Source organism: Pongo abelii, chromosome 7 (assembly GCF_028885655.2).
Source record: "Pongo abelii isolate AG06213 chromosome 7, NHGRI_mPonAbe1-v2.0_pri, whole genome shotgun sequence".
Lineage (NCBI taxonomy): Eukaryota > Metazoa > Chordata > Mammalia > Primates > Hominidae > Pongo > Pongo abelii.
Genome location: NC_071992.2, coordinates 160,317,783 through 160,342,459, shown reverse-complemented (window position 1 = coordinate 160,342,459; position 24,677 = coordinate 160,317,783). Strand labels below are relative to the sequence as shown.

Below are 24,677 nucleotides of genomic sequence, written 5' to 3'. Positions count from 1 at the left end.
GGGCGGGGCCTCCGAGGGGGCGGGGACTTGGGGGCGGTCCCTCTACGCGGGGCGGGGCCTCATAGAGGCGGGGCTTCGAGGAGGTGAGGCGCGGCCTGGGGGTGAGGCTTCGCGGAGGACCCTGGGAACGGGCGGGGGCGGGGACTAAAACGGGGCGGGGATTCGCGGGAGTGGGGCGGGTCCTGGGGCGGGGCTTCGCGGAGGAGGCTTGGGGGACAAGGAGGGGACAGGGCCTGGGGAGGGGCTTCGCGGAGGAGGCCTAGGGGACGAGAAGCAAACAGGGACTGGGGCGGGGCTTCGCGGGGCGGGGCCACCGGAGGGGCGGGGCCTGGGCGCGGCCCGGGCTCGGCAGCTCGCGGGGAACCTCTGCTCTGGCTCCGGCAGGCACAGGCGGCTCGGGAGGTGTTCGCCGGCTCCGCCCCCGGCCCCCGCCCGTCCGCCGCGCGCCCGCGCCTCCCAGTTCCCAGAGCCGGGGCTGGGGCTCTAGGCTGCGGCGGCGGCTCTAGGCTGGGCTGCTGGGCGCGGGGCCAGGGCGGGCCGGGAGAGGCTACGCCGGCGGCGGATCGCGCAGAGGGCGGTGGCCTGGGCCGGCCGAACCATGGCGGCCCCGGAGCCGGCGCCGAGGCGGGCCCGGGAACGGGAGCGGGAGCGGGAGGACGAGAGCGAGGACGAGAGCGACATCCTGGAGGAGAGCCCGTGTGGTCGCTGGCAAAAGCGACGGGAGCAGGTGGGCGCGGGGGTTGGGGCACGGGGTGACACCGCCCTCCCAGAGCCAGAGGGGCCTGGGGGCTGCGCGGGGCATGGGGGCGCTGGGAGAGCGCGGCGCCTGGAAACCTCTCCGCGGCCCCTCGCGGCCTGCGAATCAGCCACCCCTGGACCCCTTTGGCCTGGCGCCCGCCCTGGGATTCCCTGAGGGCCAGTCTCCTCCCAGGACCAGCTCTCCATGCCTCTGGACTCAGCCACTAGCTCCCTGGGGATCCCCCTCGACCCCCGAAACCTGCTCCAAATCCCCTTAGCCCAGCCCTTGGATAGGAGCCCTTGGCTTCTGGGGGCAGCTACCCTCCAAGCCCCACCTTCCCGCAGAGTGGCTCAGGGCCTGCAGCCCACGCTTGGGCCCACTGGAAAGGTGTGGACAGGGACCAAATCCTCACCCACAACCCTGACACACACCAGGGCACACATAACCCTTTATTCACCCCCAGGTAAACCAGGGGAACATGCCAGGGCTTCAGAGCACCTTCCTAGCCATGGACACAGAGGAGGGGGTAGAGGTGGTGTGGAACGAGCTCCACTTCGGAGACAGGAAGGCCTTTGCCGCGCACGAGGTGAGACAGCTGCCCCCTCCTCATCCTGCCTGGGTGACCACCTGCTGACCACCCAGCGACCACCCTCCCTCCCCAGGAGAAGATCCAGACCGTGTTCGAGCAGCTGGTGCTGGTGGACCACCCCAACATCGTGAAGTTGCACAAGTACTGGCTGGATACTTCTGAGGCCTGCGCGAGGGTGAGCACGGGCAAGGCCCCGGGCAGGCAGAGACCACAGCTAGGTGGGGCGGGCATGGGGACGAACCCGCAGCTGGTGGAAATCCTGAGCTCGCACCCTGCAGGTCATCTTCATCACAGAGTACGTGTCATCAGGCAGCCTCAAGCAATTCCTCAAAAAGACCAAGAAGAACCACAAGGCCATGAACGCCCGGGTATGGGGAGCCGGCTGGGGCAGCCACGGGGACAGGACGGGGTTGGGGCAGCCTCGGGGACTGGGATGGTGAGGGGGTGCCCGGCGGCCTCGGACAGGGGCTGGGCGAGGATGCGGGGCGGGCTCCGCAGGCCCAGCCGCCTCTCCTGCGCCCACCCGACGGAGTCGTGCGTCCGCCGCCAGGCCTGGAAGCGCTGGTGCACGCAGATCCTGTCTGCGCTCAGGTGAGGGCCTGGGCTGGCCTGGGCTGGCCTGGGCGCGGCGCCGCCGAGCCCCCATCTCTCCAGAGCCTCCTGACCGGCTCCTCCTACTCTCCCCTCCCCAACGTCTGCAGCTTCCTGCACGCCTGCAGCCCCCCGATCATCCACGGGAACCTGACCAGCGACACCATCTTCATTCAGCACAACGGCCTCATCAAGATCGGCTCCGGTGCTGGCGGGGCAGGGCTGGGTGGGGGAACGGGGCAGGTGAAGGTGCCTGGAGCCAAGGGCAGAGGAGTTCTGATGCCCCAGCAGCTAACTCCGCTCTTTCTCCCGCCCCTTGGCAGTGTGGCATCGAATCTTCTCCAATGGTAGGTGCGGACTCTGGGGGGATGGGGTCCTGGAGAAGTCCCCACCGGCTGAGCCTCTGCGCCCTTCCACAGCGCTTCCAGATAATCTCCGAAGCCCCATCCGCGCTGAGCGAGAGGAACTTCGGAACCTGCACTTCTTCCCCCCAGAGTACGGCGGTGAGTGGCACTGGGTCCGGGTGCCCCGTGCCTGCCCTGCGCTTCTCTCCTACCTGTCCTGTGCTCTCTCCTGTTCAGAGGTGGCCGATGGGACCGCTGTGGACATCTTCTCCTTTGGGATGTGTGCGCTGGAGGTACTGCCCCCGCCCTCCACCTTGTGCTCTGCCGTCCTCCTGTGCCCTGCCTGGGTCACCTGTGTGGTCCTTTCCCCATGCCTGATCTGGCTCTGTGCCCCAGATGGCTGTACTGGAAATCCAGACCAACGGGGACACCCGGGTCACAGAGGAGGCCATTGCTCGCGCCAGGCACTCGCTGAGTGACCCCAACATGCGGGTAAGCAGCTTGCCCTGCCCCTCCCCAGCTGGCTCACCGTGCTCAGCTAGGGCTAGCAAGGTGCTCCAGGCAGACCTGGGAGAACATCACAGTTTGTGCAGTTGAGGGGTATAACAGCTGTCTGCACCCCTCCCAAAGAGGACCTCAGTGGGAGCACATACTGGTTCCAGGCCTGAAGGCCCTAAGGGGTCAGCACATTCTAAGGACAAGAAGGCAAGAGAGACCCTCCCTCTGTGGCTGCCATCACCATGCCCGTTTTATAAAGAAACCGAGGCTCAGAGGAGATGAGTCCTTTGCCCAAGGCTTTAGTGTAAGTGGTGGAGCCAACATCTGCACCTGGGTCTGCTTCACTCCAAGTCCTTGACTTTAAGCTTCCAGGAGGTGATGAGGCTCCAGCTTGTGGGGGGACACGGCGGGTGCCAAGCAGGCAAAAAGAGGTGTGGGATGGAAGCTGCATCCCCAGCCCCCTCTGCTCGGAGTCTAGACTTAACTCCATGGCCTCAGGAGATGGGGGTACCTGCATGGGGCTGGTGGGGAGCTGGAGCCGGGCTGGGCACAGATGTGGACAGTGTGGGGACCCATCAAGGTCGTCTCCAGTGTTGGGCCTGAGCTGAGCTAATCAAAAGGCCATGGGTAGGAGGCTTGCAGGTGTGACTTTAGGATCATGGCTTCTCCCCACGATTTTTTGGGGGTCGAGGGAAGCAGAGCATGGTGCTCCAATCCCAGAACCCAGCTGTCCTCAAGCTCAGAGGACCAGGTCCTGGCCTGGCTGCTGCTGGGACTCCTCCCTATGGGCATCCCTGCACGTCCTGTGTGTCCCTGAGGAGGGACATGGGGAACTCAGGGGCCACCTCTCCTCCAACTGTGGGGCCAGAGCAGAGAGCCTCTGCACACCACCAGCCTGTCCTCCCCATGCCCCAGGAGTTCATCCTTTGCTGCCTGGCCCGGGACCCTGCCCACCGGCCTTCTGCCCACAGCCTCCTCTTCCACCGCGTGCTCTTCGAGGTGCACTCGCTGAAGCTCCTGGCAGCCCACTGCTTTATCCAGCACCAGTGTAAGCAGCAGGCCAGCCCAGGGGGTGGCCGGGGAGGCTGAGGTTGGGACGTGGAAGGGGCCCTGCAGGACCCACGGCCTGAGCACACCACCTTGATGCTCCTGTGGCCGCAGACCTCATGCCTGAGAATGTGGTGGAGGAGAAGACCAAGGCCATGGACCTGCACGCGGTCTTGGCGGAGCTTCCCCGGCCCCGCAGGCCCCCGCTGCAGTGGCGGTGAGCAGTCAGCACCCAGAAGCCTCCCCTCCCCGCACCTCCCCTCCCCGCGCCCTTGGCCAGCCCCTCGTGTGCCTCCCGCCTCCATGCCAGGTACTCGGAAGTCTCCTTCATGGAACTGGACAAATTCCTGGAGGATGTCAGGTGAGAACTGATGTAAGGTTGGGGGCCAGGCAGCTGTCAGGCCTGAACCCCCAGCCACCCTGGTGTGTCCCCAGGAATGGGATCTACCCACTGATGAACTTTGCAGTTACTCGGCCCCTGGGGCTGCCCCGTGTGCTGGCCCCACCCCCAGAGGAGGTCCAAAAGGCCAAGACCCCGACGCCAGAGCCCTTTGACTCTGAGACCAGAAAGGTGAGTCCCCTCTCCTGCTGCTCAGTGCCATCCCTCAGACCTTCTAGCAGCCAGATAAGAGGTGCCCCTCCTTCTCTCAGGGCCTGCATCCCCATAGCCCAGCTCTCCTCCTGGCTGCCAGAGACCAGATCCAGGCTGACCCCCTTGTGGGGTCATGGAGGTTATAGGACAGGCTGGACACTCCTTTTCCGGGAGGCTCCCTGTCCCTTCAGATCCTTCCCCTGCATCCTGCTGCCTGCCCTGAACCTACTCCAAGCATCCTTCTTCCAGAACTCACCCGGGCTCTTCCACCCTGCCAGCAAACTTCCCCCACCCCCCCCACCCCCCCACCCCCCCCACCCCCCCACCCCCCCACCCCCCCCACCCCCCCACCCCCACCCCTCCCACCCCCCACCCCCACCCCCACCCCTCCCATCCCCCACCCCCCCACCCCTCCCACCCCCCACCCCTCCCACCCCCACCCCTCCCACCCCCCACCCCTCCCACCCCCTCACCCCCACCCCTCCCACCCCCCCACCCCCACCCCTCCCATCCCCCACCTTGTGCTGATTCCCAGACATCTATGTCCTGGTGTCTCCCCAGACTTTTCCTGCAGCGCTCCCTCCTGGCCAGGGGCCTCTCTCGGTGCAGTGCAGCCAGAATTAATGTCCTAACAGGCAAACTGCCTGCTCCTGGCTGCCGGCAGAGATCATGGGAGTCCTCAGCTGACGCCCAGGCTCTGGGAGGCCTGGTCCCGCAGGCACTGTGCACTTCGGTGCGGTCCTGTCCCGCCCAATCTCCCTTTCCCCATGCTCACAGTTCCCTCTTTGTTCAAGTTGTTCTCTCCGCGGTGAAAGCTCCTATTCAGCCTTCAGTACCCAGCCCCTAATGTCGACTCTTCTCGAAGCTTTCCTTAGCTCGCCAAGCCACTAGCAGTGAGATGGGCTCCTCTTAGAGATTCCCCCCTTTCCAATCTTTGCTGTCCCTTCCCGGCCCCTTTGGGGCCGCGGCATGTGGTCTTGCTGCTGGGTATGTGAGTCCCAGCCTTCCCCCGCTGCAGGTCATCCAGATGCAGTGCAACCTGGAGAGAAGCGAGGACAAGGCGCGCTGGCATGTGAGCGGGGCCTGGGAGGGCGGCGCTGCCCTGGGGAAGGCGGGAGCGTGGCGGACCCCCGAACCCCCAGCTGACCACGCCCCCCCGCCTCCCCAGCTCACTCTGCTTCTGGTGCTGGAGGACCGGCTGCACCGGCAGCTGACCTACGACCTGCTCCCAAGTAGGCTGGGCAGGGGACCTGGGCGGCGGGCGGTGACCCCAGGCGGCGGGTGGCACATTGGCCTCATGCCTCGCCTTACGCCGTTGCCGCAGCGGACAGCGCCCAGGACCTCGCCTCGGAGCTCGTGCACTACGGCTTCCTCCACGAGGTGTGCTGGGCGGTGCGGCGCGGCCTGGCGGAGGGGGCGCGCGGGGCAGGCCGTGCTCCTCCATCCCCCATGCCTCCCTCCTTCCGCAGGACGACCGGATGAAGCTGGCCGCCTTCCTGGAGAGCACCTTCCTCAAGTACCGTGGGACCCAGGCCTGACCCGGAGCCCCAGCCCCAGGGGACCATGCCGGGGTGCTGCCTGGGCAGGCAATGTTAGGGAGACCCCAGCACCGCGGGGCTGCCCTCCTTCATGTGCCTGGGAGCACAAAGGCCCCGGTAGTGAAGGAACCCCCGCCTCCTGAGAGTGGGGCTGACCCTGCCTCAGGCGCCGAGGGGTTGGGGGGTGGGTGTGGGGGAGCCGTTAGGCCTCCCAGGTCCTTAGGATCAGGGTTGCCCCCGGAACCCCTTCCCATATCCTCCATTCTCCACCCTGAGTTCCTACCCAGGCTGCCTGGCCAGGGCCACTGCCTCATCAGCATGCAGGAGGCTGCCCTGTAGGGAACCCCAGCTCTGAGGCTTGGGGGTGAGGGTCAGCCCTGGACAGACCTCTGCCCAGGGAACTGCTCCATGGGGTCTGGGAGAGCAGCCATCCCCGGCTGGCACCACAGACCCACACAAGGAGCCTGCACAGCAAGCCAGCGGTGACACACCTGCAGGTGTCAGGCATGGCACTGGGCACAACAGGGACCTGGCAGGAGAAACAGACCACAGAGAGGTCTGGAGTTGAGGCTGTCGTCAGCAAAGCCCCTGGTCCCACACAGCTCTGCCCTAGAGCCACCTCTTTGACCCTTTACCCACCCGGAGACCAGAACCCGCAGCCCCTCTGCAGATCTCCTCTGGCCACTGCACCCCTCCAGTGGGCTTTTTCTCTGATGCACTCCCTGGCCTGGAGGGGTCAGGGACCCCACATCCTCTCTGCTCCTCAGACTCACACCCCCTCCATGTTACCTCCCGCACCTCCTCCCTGGGGCAGCTGCTCCCTGGGCCTCTGAGGATGTCAGCTCCTGGCTCCCTGCCTGTCTCCCACTGCACTCCGGGCTCAGTCTGAGAGATGTCTATGCCCTCATGCCTTCTACCCCTGCCTTTCTGGCCTCTTGATTCTCGGCTTGCCACTCCTCCAATTCCAAACTTAGTGAAATGGCCTTAAGCATTTTAAACTGTATGTATAAATATAGCGCATTCATGCCTTTTTAAAAGCATTTCAAATGTCAACTAGGAAGCCACACCACTGTATTAGTTCTATACTGCCGCTGTAAAATTTACCACAAACTTAGTGGCTTAACACAAATTTATTGCAATTCTGTAGGCTGGAAGTCTGACTACGGGTCTCACTGGACTAGAATCAAGGCTGGCAGGCTGCCTTCCTTCCTGGAGGTTCTAGGGGAGACTCCGTCTCCTGCTCCTTCAGGCTGCTGGCAGAATCCACATCCTTTCGGTTGCAGGGCCAAGGTCCCCACTTTCTTGCTGATTGTAAACTAAGGCCACTTCCAGCTTGTAGAAGCTGCCTACATTCCTTGGCTCTTGGCCCCCTCCTCCATCTTCAAAGCTAGCAGGTTCAGTCTGTGTCACGAACCATTTCTCTGGTTCTCTGCAGACAGGAAAGGTTGTCCCTAAGGACTCATGAGATTAGGTTGGGCCCAGCCAGATAATACAGGATAATCTCTCTCCTCAAGGTTTTTAATATTAAACACATCTGCAGGACACATTTTGCCACGTAAACTAACATTCACTGGTTCCAGGGATTAAGGAATGAACCTCTTTTGTTGGGGAAGGGTGGCATTCTGCTGACCACAGCACTCCAACCAAAAGCCAAAAACCAAAGCAAGACTTACTAACGCATATCAAATAAATTAAATGTACAAAATAGTGAATCTCAGTTATCTTAAATATTCCAATACTATTCACAAAATTATTCAAATTCTCACGCCTTCCAACTCAAAATTAGCAATCTAAAGTAATTTCCATATCCTAGATGGAAACCCTCATGCTAAACTGTCTGATTATGCATGGTCCTAAATGGTTTCAGTGGCAAATACATAACATTGTACTATTGATTAAACTGAACTTAAAAGCATCAATACTACCATTGTTGCACTTAATCATGTCTCTGTTGAATTTTTCCTAAGTTTTATCTTTTCAGAATTATATGTGTATTGTTTTTAAAGTAGAATGGTTTTCTTTTTTTGAGGCCAATAATAAATAACAAATGCAGGCTCCTACTCTGATCCTCTCCAAATTCAATTCTCTTAACTGTTTCTTCGGGCATTTGAAATCCATGTTTTTCAAAATCATGAGCATGCTTTTAGTCCTGTTTATTAGTTTTTCTACATTAGATGTCCCCAGCCGGCATCCTCTGGGAGGAGGGCAGTCACCTGCCTCAATCTCCTGGTGGCATCTTTCCAGTGTTATGGGCATCACAGCTGCATGGGTGTTATTACAGCTTCATTACCACACGTCTCAGGAGAGAACAGGGTGTTCTAGGATGGCATTTCTTGCACAACTTTTTGTTTTCCCTGGAGTTAATAATTGCCTATTTTTTGTTTGCCTAGTTTTCTATATGTGTTTGTCATTGATTCATCTTTAGACTTTCCTGAAGAAGCATGAGGATCCTGTCACAGCTGAGGACTCATCACATAACTGACTGCTCAGTTTCTTTTCATGGAGCCCCCACCATACAAGCCCCCTGCCCAGGCTACTTGTTCTTGGACTTACAGCCCAGCTGTCAGCATGGGTTAACTCTTCACCAGTGTCCTGGAATGCTTTCCTCTTCCTTCATTTGCCCTGTTTGAGAAGGACCATCCTCCAAGTTTCCTGAGAGGGTGCACAGGAAGTTGCGGAGTCTTTACCTGTTTGTCTTTATGCTAACCTCACATATGCTTGACAGTGTAACTAGCTACAAAAAGCTTGGCTTGGTTGAAAACCATTTATTCCCAGGATTTCGAGGGTATCGTGTCATTTTCTTCTAGTTCCAAGAACTCTTGTGCCTTTCTGAATTCTGACTCTACCTATGATCTCTTCTTTTCCTTTGCCCCGTTACTTTGGCAATTCTCAATGATGTGTCTTGATATACAACTTCCCTTTCACCCACTGTTCAGAAAACATGACTGGTTCTAGGAAATTTTCTTGATTTATCTCTGTTGATTTCTCTCATTTCCTTATTTTCTGGACAATTTATTTAGATGTTCGACTTCTGTTTTTTGAGTTTTTGTTTCTGTTTTTTGTTTTTTTGAGACAGGGTCTGGCTCTGTCACCCAGGCTGGAGTGCAGTGGTGTGATCACACAGCACTGCAACCTCCATCTTCTGGGCTCCAGCAATCCTCCCACCTTAGCCTCTCTAGTAGCTAGGACTACAGGCGTGTGCCACCATGCCCAGCTGGTTTTTTAAAATTATTTTTTGTAGAGATGTGGCCTCGCTATATTGCCCAAGCTGGTCTTGAACCCCTGGGTCCAAGTGATCCTCCTACCTCAGCCTCCTGAAGTGCTGGGAAGGCAGGCATGAGCCACTGTGCCTGACCTGGACTTCTCTTTTGAGATGCAGTCATGGTGGCGGCAAGAACACAGGCTCTGGAGCCATTCTACTGCTGCTCCCTGCCTTGTGATATTGCCCATCAGTGAAAACGGGGATAACAGCTGTATCCACTGCATCGCACTGGGTTGTGAGGATCCCATGAGTGAATGTGTGTAAGAACAGTGCTGGGCACCATGCATCTTGCGTGCACATTATTGCCAAGGGAAGGTGTCCCCAGAGGGTGGTGCCTGTGGCTTCCTCTGGTGATGGTGGCAGACCAGCACCCCCACCTCCCATCCACCCCCTCCATTGTGGAGGCCTTGTGTGCCAGGCTGGCCCTAAGAGCACCCACCTGTGTTACTGCTATTCTGTTTTCCAGCTATCTGGTTCTGTCATTATACATTCTGGAAGACTTCATCTTAAAAGCCTATTGAATTGCTCACTTTCCCCTCATGTTTTATTTCTAAGAGCTCTTTCTCATCCTGAGGTTTCTTTCTCTACAGCCCCCAGTTCCTTTTTATTGACTGTAATATCTCTGAGAATGGCATTTTAGTTTTCATTTTTCTTCGGCTTCCTTTATTGTCTCTGTTTCTTCTGAGTCCCTTTTCTTTCTCAGGTGTCTGGTGATCCTGGGCTGTCCAGTTGCATTTAAGAGTGAGATGCTTTTAGTGGCTGGGGCTTATGACCTGGTGAGCTTCGAGGCCAGAGATCTGGCTGGGCCATTCTACTGGGCAACACTCTGCCCCTAGCTGCCCTGCCAGTCTTTTCTTTTGAGCTAGGAGCTGTTGCAGAGAGGAGCCCTCCCCTCTGAGAAGCCTGATGGCATGCGGGTGGTCAGACCCAGCCCAGGGGTGGAGGCAGGGATAGGACCCAGAGTCTCACTTACTCCCAGGCTTTCAGACAGGGCCTTGCTTGAGCGGGGCCTCAGAGCTCCTCTCCCGGAGTTCCCATCTCAGACACTGCAGTGCCTGCCAGCCCCGGTGGGTAGGGACAGAGGTCTGGGGTTTCCTTTCTGTAGCTGTGCTTTCACCCACGACCCTCAAGACACTGGCCTCCATAGCCGGGTGGGCTGGAGTAGCTCTCGCTGTCCACCTTCCTCCAGCTCTACAATATCCCAGCTCTTTGCCCTTGCAGTGTTTGTCTTTATAAAACCCCTTTCCTATAATTTCAGAGGGTTTCAGGAGGTAGGCGGGGAATATTCTGCCCTACTTAAGTAGAGGTGTCTGTATTAAATTCTGAACGTTCCCAGGGTTGAAAGGAGGCCTGCCCGGGATGCCTTGTGGCCTCAGGCAGCTGAAGGTGCCTGAGCTTACAGATGTGGCTTCTTCGGATGACCGAGTTGGGGTCTCGGGACCGGGTGCAGCAGATGGCAAATGTCCAGGACAGGCAGCTTTCCCAGCAGTACTGATAGACACCTTGGGCCATGAATGCCAGTTCGGGGACTAAGGGGGCCTGCGGGCTGCGGGCCTAGCGACTGATGTCAGCCAAACTACGGTCATCGGTTCCCTGGAAGGAGAAAAGGCTGCCAATTGAGCGAGGCCTCCCGGCCCCAAGGATGTCGCGACGCGGGGACGACGCATCTCACGACGTGAGCCTGAAACACGCGGGACTTTCATCACCCGAGACTCCTCCAGCCCAGGAGGGCCCCGCTCTTTCCCCTGCCTCCTGGGGGAGAGCCTCTGGACGACGCCCGCGACGGCGTTTTCTCCAAAAAAGGCAGAAAAGAGAAGCGTAGCAGTGGCCGCAAGGGCGACGGGCGGCGAAGGGTACCACGCGGAGAGACACGCCCAACTCGAGTCCCGCGGCGCACGGCCCCAGACGCCCAAGGTGCGCGGGCCACGCCCCTCGCCCGCCCAAGAGCACGCCCCTTCCGTCGCCCCTCCCGAGGGCGTTAACCGTTCCTCCCCGTTCCGGAAGCGCGTTCTTATCTCCTTCCTCGCGAGAGTTCCATGCGCCGGCGCCCAGATTGCGCGAGACAGCGGAAGGAGCAAGAGTGGGTGGTGCGCGCGGCGGCCGCGACGGACGCAAGATGGCGACGGCGACCATAGCTCTCGTAAGTGAGCCCCCCATGACCGCGGGCGGCCCTCGGCTTGCGGGGCCGGGTCGTCGACCCAGCCTGGGCGCGGAGGGCCTCGCAAGAACGCGGCGGTCTTCCCAGGTCCCACGCGGAGTCCCTTGTGTCCCCGCGTCGCGTGAGGCGGGGGCGGGGCGGGCGCGCGCCGGCGGCCGGCTCGCGACCTCAGCTTCCGGCCTGTGGACCCCAGCTTCCGGCGGGGCGGGGCGGGGGCCTGGGCGCGGCGTGTGGCCCTTGCGGGCGAACCTGACGGGGTCGTGTTCCTGTCCGCTAGGTCCGGCAGGCGGGGGTCGTCGTCCTCCCTTTGCCGACAGGGGTGTGCGCCGTGGTCACGACGGAAGGGGGGTCCTGGGGGTGATGCGTGGGCCTTCGGGTTGATGGGATCAGAAGGGGACGGGGCCTGTAGAAAGGGGTCTCCATGTCAGAGCATGGGGTGGCCTTGGCTCACTACGCCTGCAGCTGTGAATTCGTTCTCCGGTGCTGTAGAGGGATCTGGTTATCTCCATTCTCTTGTCTCCACTTGGGAAAGAAGAACGTGCGTTCTCACCCTACGTGTTTCGAGAAATCGCATTGTCCCAAGCTCTACGGGAGGATTTGGGACGCAATGGGGAACCAGACAGGCAGTTGGAGGTCTAGTGCGCACCAGAGGCCAGTTCCCACCCAGGGTGCCATTTGCTGGGCGCCCTAGGGAGCTGTGTGGGCATCCAGAGGAGTGAGTCGCCCCCTGCTCTGCTCAGTGCACACCTCCCCTGGCAGGGCAGGCGTTATTAACATAGAGGGAGAACACCCATGCACACAACACACGTGCGATGAAGTCTGGTCTTTCCTCCTCACCACTTAGCTTATAGGACCTAATCCCCTTTTGGACCTTTCTCAGCCGCAGTTTATCCCTGTATTACTTGTCACCCTCCCCCCAGCCCACACCCAGCGGGATGGGATAAGGTCTGTTTGAGAAGACAGTTTGGGCAAATGGCTGAAGGCTGGACTGACAGGACCAGGGAGTGTCCTTAGACTGCCATTGCCAGGCCCCCAGCGGGCGGGCTGGTCCCATGTCCCACTGAGGCAGAAACCAGTTACTAGGGGGAGAGAGGCATTTGCACAAGATACCTAGCTTGCGAGGGCAGCCCAGTGTGTGATTCACAGGGCTGGCTGACTCCACGCTTTCTACCATGTTCTTTCTCTTGAAGCCACAGGAATAAGTGACCTCTGAGGGGCACTCCAGAAAGAAAGGATGTAAGGGTTGAGGACCTGGTGACTGTCTTTAGGCAGCAGTCAGAGAGTTGATGGTGAAGGAGGAGGAGGCTCAGAGACAAGGACTGGACACGGGAAGGTGGAGGAGGAGAGTGGATACCTCACTCCCCAAGCACCCGCAGAACAGCGCCCTGTGCTCATGAGGGTTAAATGGGGGCTCAGGTCTCCTGTGGCGTGGTGCCAGATAGGTGGTGTCATTGTTGAGGTGGACGTGGGCCATAACTGACCCCATGAACGGGTTCTCTGTTGGGGTGTTTGTTGCCATCCAAATTCTGTTCGGTTTAATACATGTTTTTTTATTGTCAGGGTTCAGGCTTGCATCAGGTTCCAGGAGTGAGCTGTAGCCTGTGCTCTAACCATTCCTCTTTTAATCATTGGGATGGAAAGGCTTCTAGAAGGGTTGTCTGTTCCCCACCGTCCTGGTTGGGCACAGTGATGAGAGCCTGTCCCCTGTCTCATGCTGCTTCAGCTCTCATGGGAGGTTGAATGGAGCAGCTGAACTTGGCTGACAGTGGCCTGGTGGGGAAGGAAGCCAGAAGATGCAGAAGGGCCTCCCCTCCCGTGGGCATGCCTTCTGCCTGGTGGCTGCAGAATGAGGCCGGCTGCCTCTTCGCAGCAAGGGTAGGTCTTCTGGATGCATCTTTTCACTTTGATGCGTGGCTCCGTTCTTCTCTTCACTGACAGCTGGACCAGCTCTCATTTGGGGTCATCACCCTTGGGGTCCCAGTTGCTTTCTCCTGTAGGCCCCAGCCTGCAATGTCACCTCATAGAGAGGCCCCCTGGCTGCCATGGCCTGGCACACCTCATAGCCACTCCTTTCTTATCCTGTGCTTTCTTCGTAATGCTGGTAAACCACAGAAGTCATCTTTGATTTTGGCATTCTTTGTTGGCAGCTGACACCAGGCTCCTGAGAGAGACGTCTTTCTCTCTTGTCTCTCGTTTCTGCTGCCTCTGCAGCGCTCAGTGTGGAGCCTGGGCACGCAGTAAGCAGTGTTCATTGTGTGAAGGGAACTGACAGATAGAAGGCAGTGTCCTGCAGCCAGCTCTGCCCTGGGTATGTGACACTGGATGTTGTTAACAATACTGATGAGTGCTGGAACCTGTGGCTTGCTTTGCTGCTTTCCATGTGCAGGGACTGCAGGTTGTGGGGTTGGGGGGTGGTGCTGGGATTTCACTGAATCTTCACAGTACCCCTAGGAGACAGGCCGTCCCCATTCCCAGCTGAGGAGCCTGAAGCCTTGAGACCTTGGGACCTTCAGTCATTCGCTCCACATTACTTTTGTGTGTGTGTGTGAGACAGAGTTTTGCTTTATCGCCCAGGCTGGAGTGCAGTGGAGTGATCCCGGCTCACTGCAACCTCTGTCTCCTGGGTTCAGGCAATTCATGGTAGCACCTCAGCCTCCCAAGTAGCTGGGATTACAGGCGCCTGCCACCATGCCCAGCTAATTTTTGTATTTTTAGTAGAGGTGGGGTTTCACCATGTTGGCCAGGCTGGTCTCCAACTGCTGACTTCAAGCAATCCACCTGCCTTGGCCTCCCAAAGTGCTGGAATTACAGGCGTGAGCCACTGTGTCTGGCCACATTACTTTAAAAAAACTGTTTTTTCATAGAGACAGCATCCTGCTGTGTTGTCCAGGCTGGTCTTAAGTGCTATATTGGTCTCCCAAAGTGCTGGAGTTACAGGTGTGAGCCACCACGCCCAGCCCCTACGTTGCTCTTCTTGCTTTCTGATGGAAATGCTCCTCTTTGCTCTGGGCTGAGGAAAGGCAGTCCCAGAGTTGGCACCCCAGAGCCCCTCTGCTGTGCTGCCCCTCAGAGGGGCTTCCCATCCCTCCAAGCACTGCTGCCTGGTGCTGGGGGGCATCCTGACCATAAAGATGCCATTTTAATTGCCTAAAGATGGCAGTACGTGACTAGCTGCGATTGTAAACACCAGTTTCCTCCAGGCTCTCTCAGCATCTGGTTAGCACAGAACCCTAAGCTCCATGCAGCTGGGAACTTCCATCTGCCAGGAATGGCGTGGGGTGTCCTGTGTAGAATGCGCCAGTGGGCCGGCTTTTCCCAAGAAAATTTTTTCTGAGCCACATCCCACTGTCAACACTGTTGTGGTTCACTTGTTGGTTAGTGCAGTGATTTGGGGGAGCAGGAAGTTACAAAAGTGCCCCTCAGTTCACCCTGTTCACGGGTATCTGGAGACTGGTCGTGAAGTGATCTCTTGCTGTGGGCAGTGAGAGGCAGCCTTGGCTGGTCACAGTGGTCCACGCCTGTAGTACCAGCACTTTGGAGGTTGAGATAGGTGGATTGTTTGAGACCAGCTTGGGCAACATGGAGACTCCCATCTCTACCAAAAATACAAAAATTAGCCGGGTGTGGTGGCGCGTGCCTGTAGTCCCAGGAGGCGGAGGTTGCAGTGAGCCGTGGTTGCACCACCGCACTCCAGCTTGGGCAACAGAGCCAGACCCTGTCTCAAAAAAAAAAAGAGGCAGCCTCTGCTCTGGCTGTGCATGCAGTGGGAGGGGCCCTTGTTTCCTTTCAGTCTTTCCGGGGTGCAGTGTCTAGGCAGCGTGGGGCTGAGTTGGGCAGCTAGAGCACACCCATGCCGGCAGCATTGGGAGCAGCTCCAGGCACGGGCTGGGTTGGCCTTCCCCAGTGCAGCTGGGCTGGTGGTGCTGCTCCTCCTCTGGAGGCTGGAGGACCTGGGACACTCTGGTGGGTCAGCCCAGCCTCTGGCTTTGTGCACATGGCTCCAAGGGTGGGCACCCTGATCTCTTCTGTCCTTAGATATTGTGGGTCTCATCCTTGAGCTGGGAGCGGGGTGACTGCATGCTGCCTTGGTTCTCGTTGTGCAGCCTCTGAGAAAGTAGAGTAGGTCTCAAGGCCCTTCCACCATCTCCCGACCCCCACAGCATTACCCGTCTCCTGCCCGTGGCCTGTCTTTGCCCTGCCATCCCTCAAGACCATTGTGGAGCTGCTCCTCCTTCCTGTGCCCCCTTAGGTGTGGGTCTTACCGAGTGCAAAGGGCCAAGCTCTTGGCCGTCCTCCTGCGAGACAGCTCTGGATGGTTCTGTTGCCAGGGAAGGGAGGCCTGCGCATCCAGACCCCTGCCCACCATGCTGCTTAAAAGTGTCTTCAGGAGAGAACTGGGACCTGGGCTTGGCCAGAGCCTGTGGAAGGCACTGGGGCTGGGGCTGAGTTGTGGGCTGGCCAAGGTGTGTACAGGTTGCCAGGAAGGCACCGCTGCTGCCTCAGGAGGGCATGGGGGACACCCAGCCGATTTCTTTGGCCGTCCAGCCTGCCGGCAGGAGAGGATGGCTTTCTTTGGCCTGGGGCAGGAGCACAGCTCTCTCTACCCTCCTCCCCGTCCCCGCTGGGACTCGCTGGCAGCCCTGGCCCAGCCCAGGCTCCGCTCTGCTTCTGACCGGGTCCCTGGGCGTGCTGGTGGGTGTAAAGAGAGGGCAGTTTGGGCTGGGGGGTCGTGTCGGGAATGCCTCCCTGCCCGGCCTCCCTTATCCGTGAGGAGCTCAGCCCTTAGCTCGGGAGGAGAGCAGGCCTGGGCGGTGGGGTGATGTGCCTGTCCGTTACAACATCTCCTTCCTGCCTGCAGCAGGTCAATGGCCAGCAAGGAGGGGGGTCCGAGCCGGCGGCGGCGGCAGTGGTGGCAGCGGGAGACAAATGGAAACCTCCACAGGTACTGACCTTAAGCATCCTCTCCCTCAGGCCCGCCCGCCTGCCCGCCCGCCCGCCTGCCTGTGCGTCCCTGGGCCCAGAGAGGGCTGGCTGGGGGCGGGGCGGGAGGAACCTCGGGAACCCTTTGGGCAGACAACTGCCCGCAGGACCACGGCCCTCTCCCCGCGCCAGCCCTGCACCCTCCCCACCCAGCCACTGAGCTGGCCTTTGCCCTCTGCATCTGCCCTGCTCCAAGCACCAGGCGGGGCCTGTTGACAGTCTGGCTGGGCGGGGACGCCGGGGCCTGGAGCTCACGCATTCTTAGGCATCAGCGTCTTGCTGGAAGGGGGGGCCAAGGTTTCCAGAACGTGCAGTGCTTTAGGAGCCAGAAGTACAGATTTCATTTCAGACCTCTGTGTTTTAATTTAAATAAAACAATGAAGCAATGCGCAAATCAAAGCACAGGTCTGGTTGGGACTCAGCCCTCCCCATTTTTTTTTGGCCCCAGGCTCCAGAGTGGGTGCAGGTGGGTCTTGGTCTGTTTGATGGCCCAGCCTTGGGAGCAGGTCCTCTCGGAGGTGGAGCTGGGCCTGTGGCTGGGTAGTCGGGTTCTTTGTGCTTCTCCATGGTAGTGCCCGCCTCCAGAGCATTCCAGCGGGGCCTCAGCAAGGTGGCCTGGCGGCCTCTTGGGGCTGGGCCCTCCTCTTGGTCCCCTAGGCACGTTCAGGGGGTGGGACTGGGACATGGTATGCAGCCTGGATCCTGGGAGATGTGGGGGCTGGTGCTCCCTGGCCCTTGGCTGGCGCCCAGCCGGCCATTGGTTGGTGGGAGAAGGGCCTTTTGTTTACCAAGACAAAGAGGAGATTGAAAAGTGTCTGGGGGCTGAGGGGGTTGGCATTGATTACCATGGTGACAGCCTGCTCTCAAGTCCCAGCCTCTGGTTCTTGGGCCCTCTTTCCCACTAAGGAGGAATGGGCTTGGGGCCAGCTGTGAGGGTGGTGAGGACAGGGCTAGTGTGAGCCGGACTGGGGCACCTGGTGCTGAGGGTGGTGAGGACAGGCCTAGTGTGAGCTGGACTGGGGCACCTGGTGCTGAGGGTGATGAGGACAGGCCTGGTGTGAGCCGGACTGGGGCACCTGGTGCCACCCACAGCCAGCCTTTGACCTTCAGGGACGGGTTGGGGCTCTGGTTGCCTGGGGAGGGGTCTCCAGGGCTTCCTGCCCTTTGAGCTTGGGCCAGCATCCCAGCACTTGGCAGGCAGGAGGGGGTTCTTGGGGCTTGGGCCAGCCTGTCCCTTCCTGCCTCCTGTGTTCCTCTGTCCTTGCTCATCACTTCTGTGCTGGGGACCCTTCTTTCTTCTCTGCTGTCCCTCAAGGCTGTGTCTGGAAGTCTCGGAGAGCCCAGTTGGTGGGCCAGTGATCTTTGTGCTTGCTGAGCTGGAGGACAGGCGCAGGCATGCTGTCTGCCCACCCCACACTCTGATGGGCCTGTTGGCCATGCCTCCCTGCTCACACAGCTGCGTTCTCTCTGCAAAAAGCTTAGAGATGGATTTTGACAGAAGGGACGTAAACATAATCCTGGTTGGCATCAGTTTGGGTCTGCAGTGGCTGTGACTGCCCAAGGGCCTCTTGGTCCCCAGGCCCACCTGGCTACGGTGCCAGTGGGTCTGCTCCTGGCTTCTCCCAGTGGGCCAGGCACAGCCCATGCAAGAGTGTGTGGAAGCGAGCTGGAGCCCTCTGCAGGGCTCGTGTGGCCCGAGAGAGGCCTGTGTTCTCTGGGAGGTGTGCACAGTGCCTGCGGGGACGGTGGGGGGGAGCACTGTTGGGAGAGAGGTCCTTGTATTTGCTCCTTGGGTGGGCCCCTTGAAACTCCAGGGAAGCTGAGCCTGTGTCTGTGGCAGGGACTGTGAGGAAGCCCGGAGGAGCCTGGGAGCAAGGAGTCCCAGAACGTCCAGAGAGCCGTGGCCCTTTTCTCCTGCCTTGGAGGACAGCTGAGGCTGGCTCTCCTGCAGGGCATGTGATAGCAGCTCTGGGGTCAGACTGACAACAAGGGGCTGGACCCTTTTCCTGCCTCCAGCTGTTTATCTTGGTGGTTCCCGAGGAGGCCACTGTGGCCTGGGCCCCACAACTGCTTGGGTTGGCCCAGGGCCTCCAGGGCACCTGCCTGCCTCAGTCTGTGTTCTACCCCATGGGTCCCGGGGGAGACAGTGGCCTGGGCTGGGGACAGCAATGTCAGAAGGGCTGGCCTGAGTCCAGGCCAGGCAGGGGACAGTCTGTGCTAGGGCCCTGTCTCTCTGGGAAGGGGCTGGGCCAGAGCCCATGTGCAGTGTTTGGGACACAGGTGGGGTGGCACTCCTGGGGCCATGTGAAGGAGAACTTGAGCTTGCTGCTGACGGATTCCCCTGCTCCCCTACCAGGGCACAGACTCCATCAAGATGGAGAACGGGCAGAGCACAGCCGCCAAGCTGGGGCTGCCGCCCCTGACGCCCGAGCAGCAGGAGGCCCTTCAGAAGGTGAGCATGGACCTCCCAGGGCACTGCAGGTGTGGGACAGTCAACTGGGGGCAGGGGCAGGGGCAGGGTGCGGGGCAGGCCTGTCTCCCATGGGCTGGGCCCCCAGTGCTCCTCACTGCCACCTCTCTCAGGCCAAGAAGTACGCCATGGAGCAGAGCATCAAGAGCGTGCTGGTGAAGCAGACCATCGCGCACCAGCAGCAGCAGCTCACCAATCTGCAGGTGAGCCCCAGCCGGAGCCTCCACCACCCTCCCCACCACCACCACCATCTCCTCCTCTTCACGCTCTTCCTCCTCCTGTGCCTGCGGCCGTCCCCGCAAGCTGTTACAGTGCTCCGATTCTCAAAGACTCATGCTCGGGACCCCCAGGGTCCTCTCTGAGGCACGAGTGGCCCAGCCTTTCCCACCTGTTGCTCGCTGGAGCCCCGAAAGCGCCGCAGCCCCTTTCTTGGCTGCTTGGCTGTAGCTCTACCCTTTTCCCCTTCCTGGTCTTCCCACTGTGGCCTCTGGTCTCCCCCGTGCTCCCCGCCCCAGCTGTGCACAGCCGATGGTGGCAGCATGCGGGGCGCGGGCCTCCCTGCCCCCGTGGCCTGGATAAGATTGCTCAGGCCCTCACCCCTGCAGTGAGTCCAGACCACCTGGGCTCAGCCCCAGGACTGAGGGGACAGTCTGGAGGCACCTCCCCTGGGGCCCTGCTCCAGGCCTGTGGCCGGAGGCTGCGATACCTTCATGGGAAGAGGCCGGTATGAGGCCAACAGGTTCCTGGGCCTCGAGCCTCACGCACCCCCCGCCCAGCCCTCAGACATTCACGCTGCCAGGAGATGTCCTGGCCATTCACTGCGCTCCACTGCCCTCCTCCCTCCCTCCCTTCCTCCCTCCCTCCCTCCCTTCCTTTCTGCCCCAGCCGGCCCAGCTGCAAGGCTGCAGGGCGGGGCACATGGGGCGCTGCGGCCCCCCTGGGCAGGTGCCGGCGGCCGGCAGTGTGGGAAGGCAGGCGGCCTCCCTGGCAGGGCGGGGACTCCGGGCCTTGCCGCTGTCTGCGTGAGGTGTTGACGAGAGCGGGAGACTGCTCGGCTCCAACAGACTGAACTCTGTCTTTACTGTCTTTCAGATGGCAGCAGTGACAATGGGCTTTGGAGATCCTCTCTCACCTTTGCAATCGGTCAATAGAAATGCTCACTTCTTCCGGGGCTCATGTCCTTAGTCAGGGCTAGAGGGGGGCAGTGCAGCCCACGTGCTGGGGACCTTGCTCCCCTGGCCGGCCCTGCCCGCCAGCTCTGGACGAGCGCAGCAGAGCGCCAGGCGTGGTGGGGCCAGTGGTGTGGGCACCCACCCGGGACCGCCCCTGGGGAGGCCTCCATCTGCTCTGAGGGCCCACCTTAAAACTAATCGGCCAGGTAACTGCGGAGGGCAGCCGGCCAGGGCGGGTAGCTGCCGGCACCAGGCCCGTCTGCGCCCACGCCGCCTGCACGCACGGGGTGCGCCCACGGCCTCCAGCCCCGTCAGTCTCCAGGCTGCCTGGCTCTTGGGTTGGGGTCAGGCCCCTGAGGAGAGAGGGGTCCTAACTCATGGCCCCATCAGACCCTGGAGGGAGGATGGTTGGATGGGGTGGGGGTGGGGGGACCCAAGCGAGCAAGGGAAGGGCAAGCAGGGCCTCGTGCCTGGCTGTCAGCAAGGGGCAGAGGCCACGCAGCCAGGGCGGAGGAGGCAGGGGCCACGGCTATGGCCTTGGCTGTGGTGGGCAGAGGAGTCTGGGAAGGAGGTGTCCCTCCCTTCCCCCAGAGGCAGGCTCAGGAGGAGGCCAGGTCCCATCTCGGGGATTCTGAGGGGAAGATGTGGCCCCTTCTCTGGGAGCCTCTGTTCAGAGGGGTCATCCCTGTGTGTGGCTCCCATGGGGCAACACACGCGTTGTTCTCTCTGGGAAGCATCTGAATGGGAGCCCGGGCTGGGGGTCTGGTCAGGGAGAGAGCTCTTGGCCCGCCTGGGGGTGGGGCCCCACACTGAAAAGGAGACATGGCCCTGTCTTGGGGGAACCATGACCTGAGGGACAGGCCTGGTCTCGTGTTTGGGGAGCCTGCTGCGTGAGGGGGATGTGATTCCACCTTTGGGGGGGCCTTGCTCTGAGTGGGGAGCCTGAGGTCTGTCAGGGGGCCCAGTTTGAGGAGAACACAGTCTTTGTTTTCAGGGAATGCCTAGTTTGAAGGAAGATACCTCACCTTGGGAAGTCCCTTGATGTGGAGAGATGCTTCCAGGCCCCCTCCACTGGATGGGGAGGTTTGGCCTGCATTAGGCCAGCTGATGTCTAAAGAGGGAAACTGGTCTCTGGCCACAAGGCCTTTTGTGGAGAGGGGCAGGGCCTGGCTCCAGCTGTCTGCTTTGCCTGCCCTGGCCCACAGTCTCCCTGTGGCCCACTGCGTGTGGCTCTGAAAGTCCCCTGCCTGGCACGTCTCCTGTGAGGTGGCAGGGGCGAGAACCCGTCCCTGAGGGTGTGGGGAGGTCCCTCAGCGCAGTAGCCAAGCTCACAGCCAAGGCCCTGGACTTGCCAGGCCTGTCACCAGCTCTAAGGAGCCTGGGGGCTTCTCGTAGGGTCTCTGCTACCTCATGGTGCCCCCGGGGGCCAGGCCAGTGGTCTCGCCTGGGCCCGCTCTCTCGGCTGCGGGCACGGGCTCCAGGCAGCTCCTTTGTGAGGAGTTGCAGGGCACTGGGAAGGCACAGCATGAGCCCCCACCTGAGTTGGCCCCGCATGAGCAGCTGCTCCTCGTTCTCTCTTCAGGGAGCCCCCATCTGGCTCCTGAGCTCCTCCCCTGGGGTCTCTTCTGGGCAGTGGCTGCCCTGTCTTCTGACCTCCTGTCTTCTGGCCACCAAACCAGTGGGTCCCTCCAGCTTGGATGGCTCCTCCTTCCCTCGTCTGTCGTGGTCCTTGGCTGGGACAGTGGGAGGATCTCCCAGCCCGGCCTGGGATACCCAGCCCCCAGACTGGAGGGGTGGTCTGGGTGGGAGGGCGCACAGCCCTGCCTCCTGACCATCTGTCGGCTTTGCTGCCACAGTCTGCCTGGGACTTTGGCGGGCTGGGGTGCGTCCTGTCCTGCCGCTGGGCCTGGCCTTCCTTCTTTGGGTGGCGGGGTCCTGCGACCCCCACACCCTGACTGCAGGGATGGAGCCCGCACTTCCCTGTCATGTGGGGAGCCCTCCCCACAGCAGGGCTGAGTGGGTGGGCCAGGAGGGGAGTGGGCTGCCCAGCCTCCTGCCACCCCTGACGAGCCAGCGGTTCTCTCCCCTCTGTCCTGCTGCAGATGGCGGCTCAGCGGCAGCGGGCGCTGGCCATCATGTGCCGTGTCTACGTGGGCTCTATCTACTACGAGCTGGGGGAGGACACCATCCGCCAGGCCTTTGCACCCTTTGGCCCCATCAAGAGCATCGACATGTCCTGGGATTCCGTCACCATGAAGCACAAGGTCAGCAGGCTTGGTCCACCCCGGCCACTTTGGGCTCGCCCCCACCCCTGCGCTCGTGCAGCCTGACAGGTGTGTCCCTGTGTCTAGGGCTTTGCCTTCGTGGAGTATGAGGTCCCCGAAGCTGCACAGCTGGCCTTGGAGCAGATGAACTCGGTGATGCTGGGGGGCAGGAACATCAAGGTGAGGCAGGGAGCCAAGGCCTTGATCCCGCAGGCGTGCAGGGCTGCTCCTCCACAGAAGCCTTTTGTGGCTGGGCCTGGGTTGACCGGTCTTTCCATCTCGCCACCTCTTCCCCAGGTGGGCAGACCCAGCAACATAGGGCAGGCCCAGCCCATCATAGACCAGCTGGCTGAGGAGGCACGGGCCTTCAACCGCATCTACGTGGCCTCTGTGCACCAGGACCTCTCAGACGATGACATCAAGAGTGTGTTTGAGGCCTTTGGCAAGATCAAGTCCTGCACACTGGCCCGGGACCCCACAACGGGCAAGCACAAGGGCTACGGCTTCATTGGTGAGCTGGGGCGGCTGAGGCGGGATGGGGGCCACCTGAGGCTGGGGCTGGCCCTGCTCACTGCTGCTCCTGCCCACAGAGTATGAGAAGGCCCAGTCGTCCCAAGATGCTGTGTCCTCCATGAACCTCTTTGACCTGGGTGGCCAGTACTTGCGGGTGGGCAAGGCCGTCACACCGCCCATGCCCCTACTCACACCCGCCACACCTGGAGGCCTCCCACCTGCTGCTGCTGTGGCAGCTGCTGCAGCCACTGCCAAGATCACAGCTCAGGTGAGGGCCCACACAGCTGTGTCGGCTTGAGGGTGGGCGGGCCGGCCCCTGATTCCTTGGAGACTGATTCAAGGTGGTCTTGAGTAGCCAGACCAGGGACTGAGCACGGTGACTTTTTGGGTTGCAGGAAGCAGTGGCCGGAGCAGCGGTGCTGGGTACCCTGGGTACACCTGGACTAGTGTCCCCAGCATTGACCCTGGCCCAGCCCCTGGGCACTTTGCCCCAGGCCGTCATGGCTGCCCAGGCACCTGGAGTCATCACAGGTGAGTCTAAGTGGTACCAGATCCTCTCCTCTCCTGTCCTGGCATCTCTAGGCTCGCTGCCCTCAGCTGCCTGGCCCTTTTGGTCTGGGCACAACCCTCTGAGCCCAGGGCGGGCCAGCTCTGTGCCTTTCTGGGAAGGGGGGTGGTAGGGAGTGACTGATGGACCTGGTTGGTTTTCCTGCAGGTGTGACCCCAGCCCGTCCTCCTATCCCGGTCACCATCCCCTCGGTGGGAGTGGTGAACCCCATCCTGGCCAGCCCTCCGACGCTGGGTCTCCTGGAGCCCAAGAAGGAGAAGGAAGAAGAGGAGCTGTTTCCCGAGTCAGAGCGGCCAGAGATGCTGAGCGAGCAGGAGCATATGAGCATCTCGGGCAGTAGCGCCCGCCACATGGTGATGCAGAAGCTGCTCCGCAAGCAGGAGGTGGGCAGAGGGGCGGGGTGGTGGTGGGGGAGGGTAGGGGGCAGGGCCGCAGTGCTCAGCTGTCTTCCCCTCGGCCCTGCCCCACAGTCTACTGTGATGGTTCTGCGCAACATGGTGGACCCCAAGGACATCGATGATGACCTGGAAGGGGAGGTGACAGAGGAGTGTGGCAAGTTCGGGGCGGTGAACCGCGTCATCATCTACCAAGAGAAACAAGGCGAGGAGGAGGATGCGGAAATCATTGTCAAGATCTTTGTGGAGTTTTCCATAGCCTCCGAGACTCATAAGGCCATCCAGGCCCTCAATGGCCGCTGGTTTGCTGGCCGCAAGGTGGTGGCTGAAGTGTACGACCAGGAGCGTTTTGATAACAGTGACCTCTCTGCGTGACAGTGGCCCCTCTCCCCGGACTTGCACTTGTTCCTTGTTTCCTCTGGGTTTTATAGTGATACGGTGGTGTCCCCGGGGCCAGGCGCACTCTGCCCAGCCCAGTCTATAGTGCGGATAAAGGTGCGGATGCTGCTGGCCCTGAACGTCCCTGTGTCTGCCGTCGGTCCTGTCACCCATCCTGGGGGTGTCTCTTTAGGGGGTCTAGGGTGAGGAGGTAGGGGTCGGGGGGTGGTCTCTGGATCTGTTCCGTGTTGGCAGGAGGGGCCCGCCGTGGGCGAGACCTGGGTAGGGGGTTGGCGCCCCGGGCTCCGTCCCGCTGGTGGCGGCGGCTGGGTGGGCGGGGCTCGCAGCTGTCCCCGCAGGGTGGTGCTGAGAGAAGGCTGGGCCCCGGGACACCGCGACCCGCTGGACAGCGCGCGCTGCCAGTGCTTTTGTGCTGCAGAGCCGGCCGTCCAAGGCGACGGAGCGGGCGGGCGGGCGTGGTCGCTTCCCGGGAGGAGGCCATGCGTAGAGATTCGTGGCCAAGTGCCGCGGGGCCAGGGGCCGGGCTGGAGGGTGGAGGGCGCCGCCTCTCGTGGACTG

The 24,677-nt window shown here is 60.8% G+C and overlaps 2 protein-coding genes across 18 annotated transcripts; both read left to right on the top strand.

Annotated features, from left to right (window-relative positions):
• Positions 1-345: 345 nt before the first annotated feature.
• On the top strand, positions 346-7,878 carry NRBP2 (nuclear receptor binding protein 2). 3 transcript variants are annotated; one of them, XM_024251590.3, is made up of 18 exons: positions 348-727; positions 1,203-1,325; positions 1,402-1,503; positions 1,607-1,696; positions 1,879-1,919; positions 2,030-2,124; positions 2,243-2,266; positions 2,339-2,422; positions 2,501-2,556; positions 2,660-2,755; positions 3,677-3,809; positions 3,923-4,025; positions 4,119-4,169; positions 4,244-4,379; positions 5,419-5,472; positions 5,569-5,632; positions 5,725-5,780; positions 5,870-7,878. In XM_024251590.3, the coding sequence occupies exons 1-18, from the start codon at positions 599-601 to the stop codon at positions 5,936-5,938; spliced, it is 1,506 nt and encodes a 501-aa protein (XP_024107358.1). In that variant the 5' UTR covers positions 348-598; the 3' UTR covers positions 5,939-7,878. The 3 variants fall into 3 exon arrangements, 2 of the variants coding, with proteins under 2 accessions (XP_063582981.1, XP_024107358.1); XM_063726911.1 differs by lacking the exon at positions 5,725-5,780 and having other exon boundaries at positions 346-727; XR_010141358.1 differs by lacking the exons at positions 5,725-5,780; positions 5,870-7,878 and having other exon boundaries at positions 4,276-4,379.
• A 3,301-nt stretch (positions 7,879-11,179) lies between these two features.
• On the top strand, positions 11,180-24,238 carry PUF60 (poly(U) binding splicing factor 60). 15 transcript variants are annotated; one of them, XM_024250654.3, is made up of 13 exons: positions 11,556-11,635; positions 13,082-13,233; positions 16,217-16,300; positions 18,695-18,790; positions 18,922-19,011; positions 19,901-19,951; positions 22,083-22,244; positions 22,332-22,424; positions 22,542-22,755; positions 22,835-23,025; positions 23,153-23,288; positions 23,473-23,708; positions 23,796-24,238. In XM_024250654.3, exons 2-13 carry the CDS (start codon positions 13,099-13,101, stop codon positions 24,093-24,095), a joined length of 1,788 nt encoding a protein of 595 aa, XP_024106422.1. In that variant the 5' UTR covers positions 11,556-11,635; positions 13,082-13,098; the 3' UTR covers positions 24,096-24,238.
• Positions 24,239-24,677: the final 439 nt, after the last annotated feature.

Coding starts and splice junctions, on each gene's coding strand:
- PUF60 (XM_024250654.3), top strand. CDS start 13,099: ATGGAGCAGCTGAACTTGGCTGACAGTGGCCTGGTGGGGAAGGAAGCC. Junction 16,301..18,694: donor ACAAATGGAAACCTCCACAG/GTACTGACCTTA, acceptor CTCCCCTACCAG/GGCACAGACTCCATCAAGAT. Junction 19,952..22,082: donor CTCTCTCACCTTTGCAATCG/GTCAATAGAAAT, acceptor GTCCTGCTGCAG/ATGGCGGCTCAGCGGCAGCG.
- NRBP2 (XM_063726911.1), top strand. CDS start 599: ATGGCGGCCCCGGAGCCGGCGCCGAGGCGGGCCCGGGAACGGGAGCGG. Junction 1,920..2,029: donor CAGATCCTGTCTGCGCTCAG/GTGAGGGCCTGG, acceptor CAACGTCTGCAG/CTTCCTGCACGCCTGCAGCC. Junction 2,557..2,659: donor TTGGGATGTGTGCGCTGGAG/GTACTGCCCCCG, acceptor TCTGTGCCCCAG/ATGGCTGTACTGGAAATCCA.